Genomic DNA, 11595 nt, shown 5'->3' with positions numbered 1-11595 from the left:
TCACCATCCCCGAATGGATCACCGCAGGTTTTACAAAACAACAACAACACGGGGTCATTACCGTTCAATCAAGATAAGACAAACAAATAATGTAGCCGGCTGATCATCCTCCACAGTAACCGACTACACACCGAAGTGTGTAGCCCTGCCAGATTAGCCATCGCAACAGGTAATCCACTCCGCCAGTGGGTGACCGCAGCCCATCCCCACCAAGTCCAGCTCATCAACGAGCGACTAACAATCCCTGTCCCTTAATGTGCACATCTCCTCCCGTGACGGGTTCCACGAAGGGCGAACTAGGGTGTGAAGCCACTTCCGCAAGTGACTCCACCACAATCACACACACATCACAGTACCACAGCATCACAGCTGTCATAACACCACCACCTTCACAAGACAACCACATCACCACCGTCACCACAACACCCATACTCCGATGATCAGCAGATAACAACAATTACATTACAAACACAATCTTAAATCAATTAACAGTAACTGAGTAGGGGAAACCCTACCTTTTCGCAATCCGCTATGCTGCAATCAATCATACAAATGCATAACAAATACCACATCGTCACCTATAACAATGGTAATCAACAATCAACACATATATGATGAGCAAACCCTAAACCCCCAAACTAATCCAAACTAGGGTTTGCTAACTTATAAGAACAACAATAGATCAATAAAGATAAGACACTTACTATGACGACTGACATGGAATATGGTGCTAGAACCCACAATCGATGACCTTTCCCTTGGAATTGATGAAGATGATTAGAGGGGGAAGAAACGTAGTTTATGTTTTGGAAGAAAATGCCTTTAGAAACTGACAAACGATTATATAAATAATCTCTAATCATTTTAATCAAAACCGCGGACATAATACCCGACAGACCGGATACTCGGTCGAGTATAGAGTATACTCGGCCGAGTACCCTCTACTCGGTCGAGTATTCAGCATACTTGGCCGAGTGTTCCTGGGCAGTAGCCAAACAGGCTACACGACACACTCTACTCGACCGAATAGGCCATACTCGCTCGAGTACCAGTCTATAAAATCCGTAGTATTACAGTCTTCCCTCCTTAAAAAGAACTTCGTCCCCGAAGTTCCAACCCAACCTATGAAACCTGGACACCTAACACTAGGTCTACCAACCACACTTACTTCCACAACATGACTCACGATATCGTCCCAACTACAGCATATACTCTCAATACTAACTCCATAATATTACCAAATAACCACAATATAATGTTGTCAACCTTGTCTCACTTCCATAACACTTACTAGTAACTCAATACCAAGACAATCTACCAGACAAGATCAACCATCAAGACGGAATGTTACATTTACCACCCTTAGAACGAACTTCGTCCTCGAAGTTTACTCACACACATAAACATCCTCACACAATCCGTTAATACTATCGAATTTTACTCACACTCCTAAACATCATACCACTACGAGCACTGCCATTACCTGTACTAAAATCAACCATAACACGAATCAATCCTTTACTCTACACTAATACTCAAACTTCCAAATGTGCTATAACATGTACAAACATCAAACTATCTTTTCCATTTCTACTCCTCTTAAGATAAATGTTACATCCTCGTAACTCACTAATACTAGGTCCTTTGCTATACCTCCCATAAACCTCATTACCATCACATGTCAATGATAACCCACTACAACCTCAAGACCAACAACCATTCCTATATCCAGGGCTCTCTTTCTCTAACAGTTCTCGTGCCTCCAATTATTCTGTACTCCCATAACATATATCATTAAATCCTCAGTATAACCACTACTCCATATCTTCTACATTACCACAAAACGACATACTTCTATATACATATACACTCATCTCCCCAATCTTATCTCACAATCCACAATTGTTACACCTACTCACATTAGTTTCTCAAGTTCATCTCCTTTATTACCACAAAACTCACCCTTAACTTGACATGATGCTTAGTCCCAAAACTCCGTACTCGCTGTCCCAAAAAAAAAGGTGCTAAACCACACGTAGTTACAGTTCAATACCACACATGCTCCACAATTCTCTTGCCACAACTATGTCCACCAATGCCTCATCTAAAACAAGATCAAAAGTACTCCAACAACCTCTCACAACGGTGTCCCATTAACAGAATATTACTTTACCATGACAATAACAGAACCAGACCCAACTCTCTTTCATATCATACTTTATACAAACCAATAGGAACCTACCCATACTGACACTGGTAAGAAACATCGGGAAATAACACAACGGTCTATATGCCCCGACCGACACTGACACGAAATAGCAGTAAACAAACAGAAATCTATGACAATACGAAAATACTCGTATCACAACACGAATTACCATGCACAGTGCACAAAACCACATCGATAGCCATCACAACTTTTACAATCTCATTACACTGACTCAGCACAACTTCCTTGACCATAAGACTTTCTTAAAACTGCTCTACCAGATCACGACGCAGCATATTAGACGGGATCACAAATACCAACCTTATGAATATTATCCATACCATGACTCTTGAGGCTGGAACCTCACACTATTACTTAAAGATATCATACATACACATATAAGTATAACATATGACGCGGAGCACACATATAACGACTCGTAACTATCACTCCCCACCATTACTCGTGAGGCCAGGACCTCACACAAAGTTTTACACGCCTCATGGACCCATAATTGAATCGAACTAGCCAATCCTGATCACGTAAGTTACCACTTGACAATGAATAACTCTCATCCGGACTTAACTCAGGTGCCTTTCATAACCTATCCTCTCATACACACAATTATCACCCCTCCGGCAAATGTAGCCATAACATCAGTACCGAACTTCGAGCGAACACCTCATATATCCACAACTTATACTCCCTCACAACCAAACATACTAATCACCTCCACAAAATCAACCTCATTAATTAGAACAACTAACTTCCTAAAGTAATATCATCCTCAGCCACTAGTGACAATACTATGACACCAACATCCTCCATGTGACTACTCTCTTACCATCACTCCTTAATATAACAATCCGTTTCCTCTCTTTGGTTATCATCCCAAATAACGAACATCCAATCCATCAACAAAATCTACCTCAACATTATTTCCAATTCTATCCTTTATCATATCGTTACCTAACTCTCCATCAAAATCTCAGATCGTGCAAACACTCTACAAGCTTCTCGTTCCATTAATACCTCGAAACTCACGACTAACATGTCGTCCTACTCTCCTATATAACCACTAACTCACACCCTCTAGTGAGGCTATCGTATATTTCCATAATTTCCCACCTTCATGCTCCCTAACTCCGGTCAACATTCTCTCACTTACTTCCATCCTTATTTCCCCCTTTTTACTCAATAATACCAATTAATAATTCATCTCCTTTCTCCTTCTACCTAACTCTTTAGTAATTTGTTTATTTTTCCATAGCTTCACAACTCTAATTCCCTTAATTCATATCAATATCTTATTATTCTTCTTATCATTCATCCTCTCTCATCTTGCTTCTCACTCCCCTTGTCACCATCAAGTCCACACACTAACAGTTACTCTTCAATTAGCCGTATCTCCCTTTCGTATCTCTAAAAAACCAAAATTTTAGTTCATACCGTTAATTTCCCAAAGAATTACACACTAGGCTCACCCCTTGATATTCCAAATTCTCAAACTCAGTCACCATCTACAAATCCATGTCGCGACATAACTCCATCTACGTTCACTATATACCCCTCTACTTCATCCCTCTAAAGCAACCTTTCATTACATATATCCTTAAGCAACACAATCCTAACCGTCTCCCTTCCATAAATCCTTACACTTCCCAATTTGCCACTATTCGCATCCCTCATCTCGATCTTTCATCCTCACATTTCCTTACCCTTATATCACTCTTGCCCATAAACACTGACTTTTATATTACTCAACACACTACTATATCACTCACCATATCTCACCAACATGTTCCTTACCTTGATTAGCTCATCATTCCTCCCTTTCTTTTTTCCACTATTCCTCACAACCATATTAACACATGTCTTCCTTACCCAACACATGTCCTTCACAAGGCGGAATTCTCCTTGTCATAGCATTTGGTAACTTACGTATCCAGACCGTCACATATATAAAAGAACGCTTTAAAACCCAAAACATACATGTGTACATATGCTACGACTCGAAACAATGTAAGAACATAGCCACCGACTCAAAACAAAACTAAGAACATAGCCACCGATTAAGATTTAAGATAAAAACATAGCCACCGACTCAAAATGGTCACCCACTGAGGTACTCGGTCGAGTACGTGGCATACTAGGCCGAGTACAGGGTACTCGGTCGAGTAATGAGACTACTCGGCCGAATTAACGACTCTAGAAGCTAAACAGTATTATCATAGAGAGATTACTCGGCCGAATATGGAATACTCGGTCGAGTATAAAAGATACTCGGCCAAGTAGGGACTACTCGGTCGAGTATTGGCGCAGTTCTCAGCACCGTCCAGTTTTCGTAAAACAGTCATATCTCACTCGTTACTTGGTCATTTTGGGCGTGTGACCTATCGTTAGAATCATAAGAAGACAAGAGATCACCTCCAATTAGAATTACAGCAATATCATTTTTAGAACTCAAGTTATGACAGTTTTAAGACAACCCTTCCATAATCGGTTTTCATACAAATCAAATTTTTCTCAACCAAAACAATTTGAACATGCATAAGGCAACAACAACAACTCAATACTTCAAGAAACCAGTATATAGATGCACTTTTATCATACTCACATGAAAATTAAACACGACATAAACTTACGATAATATACTTAAGCATGCAATTCTATATACTATGCATCGCTACCCAAAGTTAAGCATATTACGTCATAAATCTGAAAGCCACATAGTAAATACGTAACATGCCTATACTTTTCATGCCAAAACCATTTCAACTGATTTCACACATCAATTCCATCATGCCTTTCTACCACTTTCACAATGTCCTTCACATATCTTCACACATTACACCTTCAACCACATGTTCCAAGCATTCAATTTTGACACACCACACGCATGAATCAAATAAACACACAACACAGTCCCCCTCGTGACCAGCTTGAGTTTGTGAGGGCCATAGTGCGACTCCGGGACGTCTCCCAAGTCTTTGCGGTAGCTCCAAACAACTCTCCATGGGTTCATTTTATTTAGACTCCCTAAGTTCATTGGATTCATTTGTTTTAGGTGCCGGAATCATCGGCTCTGATACCACTTTGTAACACCCCCTCATACCAAGGTACCTTACCAAAGACTACCCTAGCATGAGGGGTTGTTACCATCTCGGTTGCCCGAGGTAAGTATATATCAAAAGCAACAATCTAAAACACGTTTACTAGAGTATAAAGAGTTAGCGATTACATTATCTCAGACTAACTCAAAATAAAAGTATAAGGTCTGAATACAATTGAAATCAAAGACAGCTAAACTTGTAACAACGGAAGCTAGACTCGAAGTGATGACTCCCCATGACTGTCCCATAGCTAAACATCTGCATTACCTGTCATAATCTGCTCACCATCCCCAAATGGATCACCGCAGGTTTTACAAAACAACAACAACACGGAGTCAGTACCGTTCAATCAAGACAAGACAAACAAATAATGTAGCCGGCTGATCATCCTCCACAGTAACCGACTACACACCGAAGTGTGTAGCTCTGCCAGATTACCCATCGCAACAGGTAATCCACTTCGCCAGTGGGTGACCGCAGCCCATCCCCACCAAGTCCAGCTCATCAACGAGCGACTAACAATCCCTGTCCCTTAATGTGCACATCCCCTCCCGTGACGGGTTCCACGGAGGGCGAACTAGGGTGTGAAGCCACTCCCGCAAGTGACTCCACCACAATCACACACACATCACAGTACCACAGCATCACAGCTGTCACATCACCACCACCATCACAACACAACCACATCACCACCGTCACCACAACACCCATACTCCGATGATCAGCAGATAACAACAATTACAATACAAACACAATCTTAAATCAATTAACAGTAACTGAGTAGGGGAAACCTTACCTTTTTGCAATCCGCTATGCTGCAATCAATCATACAAATGCATAACAAATACCACATCGTCACCTACAACAATGGTAATCAACAATCAACACATATATGATGAGCAAACCCTAAACCCCCAAATTAATCCAAACTAGGGTTTGCTAACTTATAAGAACAACAATAGATCAATAAAGATAAGACACTTACTATGACGACTGACACGAAATATGGTGCTAGAACCCACAATCGATGACTTTTGCCTTGGAATTGATGAAGATGATTAGAGGGGGAAGAAACGTAGTTTATGTTTTGGAAGAAAATGCCTTTAGAAACTGACAAACGATTATATAAATAATCTCTAATCATTTTAATCAAAACCGCGGACATAATACCCGACAGACCGGATACTCAGTCGAGTATAGAGTATACTCGGCCGAGTACCCTCTACTCAGTCGAGTATTCATCATACTCGGCCGAGTGTTCCTGGGCAGTAGCCAAACAGGCTACACGACACACTCTACTCGACCAAATAGGCCATACTCGGTCGAGTACCAGCCTATAAAATCCGTAGTATTACATCAATCATCTCCACCGAAAGGTCGAGATGTTAGAGAACACTTGCGCCACGCTCGTGAAAGCGGTGGCCAATGACGGTAAATCTGTGGGGAGCCATAAGTTGAAGGCACCTCCACCTCATGCCTACGATGCAGCGAGGGATTCGAAAGCGGTCGATAACTTTATCTTCGATATGGAGCAATACTTCCGAGTAAGTGGGCTCGACGAAGACGCGGAAGTTGTCACAGCAAGCATGTATCTAGTCGACGATGCCAAGATGTGGTTGAGGGCTAGGTACAAGGAAATTGATGCGGGCACGATTACGGTGATATCGTGGGCCAACTTCAAGAGGATCTTAAAGGATCACTTCTACCCCGAGAACACGGAGTTTGTTGCTCGGAAGAAGTTGAAGGAAATCAAGCACACCAAATCAATCCGAGAATATATGAGGGAATTCTCAGCGTGCATGCTCGAGATTACCGAAATGTCCGAGACGGACAAGACATTCGTGTTCATTGACGGGTTGAAGAGGTGGGCACAACAGGAGGTCATGAGACAGAATCCCAAAACTCTGTCTTTGGCCATATCGACTGCGGAGCGCCTGGTCGACTTTCACGGGGAGCGAGAGGCACCAAGAGTTGTGGCACCAACGAGGAATACTGGTGCGTCACAGAGTGGGTACAATGGACAAAGGCCACAAAATAGCGCCATTTCAGTTGGGAACAGTCGGTTTTGCTCGCAAGGAAGTCAAGCCCAATCGGCGAGCACTACAAACTCGCCCTCAAGCTCGTCTTCTAAGGCGGGAAACTCAACTGCTTCCACAACGAAGAAACCGTTCGCGTGTTTTGTGTGCAAGGGCCCTCACAAGATGGCCGATTGTCCGAACAAAGCCGAGTTCAATGCCATGTTCAAGAAGATGCCAAAGGGGGCTCAAGAACGTCTTGATGGGGCATTGGCCGATTATCACCAAGAGTATAATGAAGACTCGAGTGATGGTGAAGACCAACCACGGATGGTCTCACTTCAAAGGATTAGCGCGATGGGGAAGTACGAAGATTCCTGCGCCAAGAAATCCAACGGGCTCATGTACGTGGACTTTATGGTGAATGAGAAGCAAGCACGAGCCTTGATCGACTCGGGTGCCTCCCACAACTTTGTTACGAAAGAGGAAGCTGATCGGTTGGGGCTAGTTCTGCGGGATGCTAACAGCTGCCTCAAGCCGGTCAATGGGAAATTGAGACGCGTCCAAGGAGTGGCTAAGAAGGTCGCGGTCCAAGTGGGTGAGTGGGCAGGGGAGCTCGACTTCACCGCCGTTCCGCTGGATGACTTCAAGTTAGTACTCGAGATGCAGTTCTTTCAGAAAGCATGGGTAGTATTGAAACCGAGTGACGGATCTATGCTACTAATGGGGTCTATCGTAGTGAAGACGGTATACTGCGACGAAGACAAGGGGCAACATCGAATTTCGGCTATGAGGGTGATACCGCCGCCGAAACAAGGGATGCGACCTTGGAGAATGCCTAAAGGTTCGGTGGAGCCGAGGGCGAACAAGACCCAGGCTAACTAAGCTGCCAAGTGGCCTGGGGGACGAAAGGAGAGTCTACCACTTCACCGAGGAGTAGACAATGAGGGCCAAAATGCCCAAAGAAGTAGGCCTCGTACCATCAGGGAGGCCGTCGATATGCTGAATCGACGTCCTGGTTTGAGGGTCAGCCGACCCGGGGGAGAAGGCCTCGTACCATCAGGGGGTCGCGCCGAAATGTTGATTCGGCATCCTGGAAACCTCCCGCGTTCTGTAATGCAGGTGCTGAAGTGACGAGAGACAAGATGAAGGTCCGTTGGAGCCAGTACTTGAAGGAGTCCCGAGAGAGGTCTTTTCAAGAAGCGGCAAAGTGGACTTTCCCGAGAGACAAGGAGCATATGGCGGACTTGGAGAACATGATGTTCGGCAGCTTCTATGTCAAGGAACTCCAGCCTATCCTTGAAGGGACGAAGATGCCAGCCATTGTTCGGGACCAAGCGCACATTCAAGCCGAGTTGTACAAGACAAGCCCCAACACTGCATGGACAGTCAAAGCTCACCAAGGATGTGTCACTGAAGCACCATTCAAGATTTTTGTGTTGCCGAGGGCGGCAACAGATTAGGTGGGGGAGAGTGTGACAGTCCACACACTTGAACCCTTAGATTTATTTATGCTTATGTAATTTCATTTCCCTTGTACATTTTTAGTAAATACTTTCTCAGTCTAGCATAGTTTTAGAATAACTTTTTTTTCCTTAAATAGGTATATCGCTATTCTGCACTTTCAATGTTTCTTGCTACCAGGATGTAAATATCAAATTTCCCTCTTTAGGGAGTACTAGTGAATGAAAATATGCTTCTTACCTTCTTCAAAAAAAAAAAAAAAAAAATCTGCTTCCTACCTTGTGCCTTCGTATTGCTTGTTATTGTTTTGTTGTGAACGACTCTTAGCCTTCACTTTTCTAACAAGCCGTGTTTGTGGGATCGACACTAGGATCCCGACTCACACCCCCGAGACCGATTACGAATGCCTAGTGCTTGACAAACACTAGTGCTTGACGCTCTCGTTGCAATCCTGTCGAGTGTTTCCGAGACCCGAGTATCGTGCTAGTGAGTGATCCTTCACTAGTACGAAGATCCTTGTCGCTTGTATCTTGCCTTGAGACGGGCAAGGGTGCGCGCCACGATTCGGCAAAAGTACCAAACCGTGACACTTAGCCATTTACCGTAATCTTAAGGTTATTCACGATTGTTAAGGCTGATAAACATTGATTGTGATTGGTTTTGATTTCTTTTAGAGTGGCCTGGTGAGGTGCGAAATATTACATATTCACCTGACGACAAGTTTGTATCTGTTGTCTATCATGTCACACTACCTGGAACAGATGCTGAGGTACATTTTTATTCCCATGAATCTTGAACTCCATCTATATCTGCATTATAAGTGGTAAATTCGATTGTGTGATCATTAATATTGGACACTAGAAAATATTTTGTTGGAGGAAGTTCTCTGTACTTTATTTGAAGTGAGGCTTCTTGATCAACTGAATGCATTTTTGTTTGTTAAGATGTACCCTATCAATTTGCCGTGTCACTAACTCGACTGCAAGTGTCGGATACACCTATTTTTTGTGGAGAAGTTTTATGTTTTTGGATAAAATTAAAGTGTTGGACTGCTGTGTCTTGTCGGAAGGTTAGATTGATGCTTGATGCCTGTTAATGCAACAAGTCAACTTGTAGGCTACAATTATTATCTTAGTCACCATACCAATCTGCTTTGTCGGAACTCGGAAGGTTTGATTGACTGCTGTGTCTTGTCGGAAGGTTAGATTGATGTTGGTAACCACCTCATGTTATGAGGAAGCTCTAGCTATCGAGGTGGTTGGTTTACTAGTACATGAAACCTCCTTTCTTGGTTGATGAGTTAGATAACTGGCACAAGGAGACTATTCTTAAATCTTATTATTGATAGTCTATTCTTTTTACCGTGTTTTTCTCTTTTTCTCTTTTTCATTATTTTTACCATGTCATTGATGATTTCAAAAGATCATTTATGTTGAATAAATTTCGGAAATAAATTTCTGACTTTAGTCGGCTTCCATTGATAAATGTTGTTCCGTCAATGACAGATCTCAAGGGAATCTACCGGCACAGTACCAGTGGACGACAAAGGCTATGGAGATCCTGTGCAAAAGGCAGAAGCAATGGCATTTCGGAGAGCATGTGCACGACTTGGACTTGGTCTTCATCTGTACTATGAAGATCTGCTGTAGAGCCGACTCTCTTAAGAATCCACTGGGTGCTTTGACTGTATGAAGCTTCCATGTCTGTTCAAATCATCTATGTATCCATGTTATTAACTACTCTGTATCATATAGACATTTTGTAATTACTAGTATAGTGCAGCTGTGTAACAGTTGCTTGGATTAAGGTAGAAGGTAGGGTTCTGTTATGACGAAATTGCAGTAACAATGAAAGTAAAAGAACAGAAAAGGAACCGATTTTCAGCGACGAGGTATGAAGACCTCTGCCTTGAAAACTATTTCGGCACGACCGTGGTGGCGATCAGCAAACACCGGTAGTTTCCCAAGGTTTGACACTGGAGCACCCTGATTTGCCCACTCAAGACTGGAAGCTTTGGAATGAATGTAAGAGCAGTACCCAAAAAACGATTTAGTAGAGAGGAAACATAGAGAGAATGTGTGAATGTGTGTTTTTGGTGTAGAACTGATGCTCTACTTATAATAAATAGGAGCAGTTAGAGAGCCAAAAACGTGGCCCTAAAACGCAGCCAACAACAGAGAAAAACCGGGAGCAAGACTCTCTCCCACTAACAGTCATATTGACTGACTGTTAGACACATTCACTGCATTGGACAACCCAAATACACACAAGAGCAAAAAAGGTAAAAGGGGGCCTTTGGCCTGCACCGCAGGTGCTCTACCCGATCCCAAGCCCGAGTCGAGTCGGGGCGGCGCGCGCCTGTGTGTGTTTGGAGGGACTAATATAAAGTCCTCATCAAAGAGTTTTCCCACCGATGTGGGATAGAAGCTAAACCAAAAAGTTTGGTTTTTGCCTTTTCTAAGGCATCACTTCCAACAATCCCCCACTGATGGCGAAGAAAAGAACTAAAAGAATTTCTGGATAAAGGAAGGGTTGGATACTTAGGTATCAATATCTTTCGATTTTAATTGACACTTTAGTGAAATGAGGAAACAACTTACTTACAGCGAGAGAATATCTTGCGATTTGAATTCCTAGCTGAGCTTCGGTCGATACCCCTCACAACACATATCATACCTTCAGATCTTGATTGTTCCGCGATTTCAAAGTGCAACGCGCTCTTTAGAGCCTTGCATTTACCTTGGTACTTATAGGTGTATTCACAAGACTTCTCATAGTCTTATGATTATTACAC

General features: G+C 42.8%; 1 protein-coding gene across 1 annotated transcript in view; it reads left to right on the top strand.

Moving 5' to 3' along the window:
• LOC141607279 (DNA repair RAD52-like protein 1, mitochondrial) overlaps window positions 1-10486 on the top strand; it is a 31776-nt gene extending 21290 nt beyond the window's left edge. Inside the window, exons 3-4 of the mRNA XM_074426636.1 lie at window positions 9476-9570; window positions 10307-10486. Of these exons, the coding sequence (XP_074282737.1) occupies window positions 9476-9570; window positions 10307-10450 (239 nt within the window). The 3' untranslated portion in view covers window positions 10451-10486. The remainder of the gene's footprint in view (window positions 1-9475; window positions 9571-10306) is intronic.
• Window positions 10487-11595: the final 1109 nt, after the last annotated feature.

The sequence above is a fragment of the Silene latifolia genome, chromosome 10, assembly GCF_048544455.1.
Source record: "Silene latifolia isolate original U9 population chromosome 10, ASM4854445v1, whole genome shotgun sequence".
Lineage (NCBI taxonomy): Eukaryota > Viridiplantae > Streptophyta > Magnoliopsida > Caryophyllales > Caryophyllaceae > Silene > Silene latifolia.
This window is presented reverse-complemented; position numbering and strand designations above follow the sequence as displayed.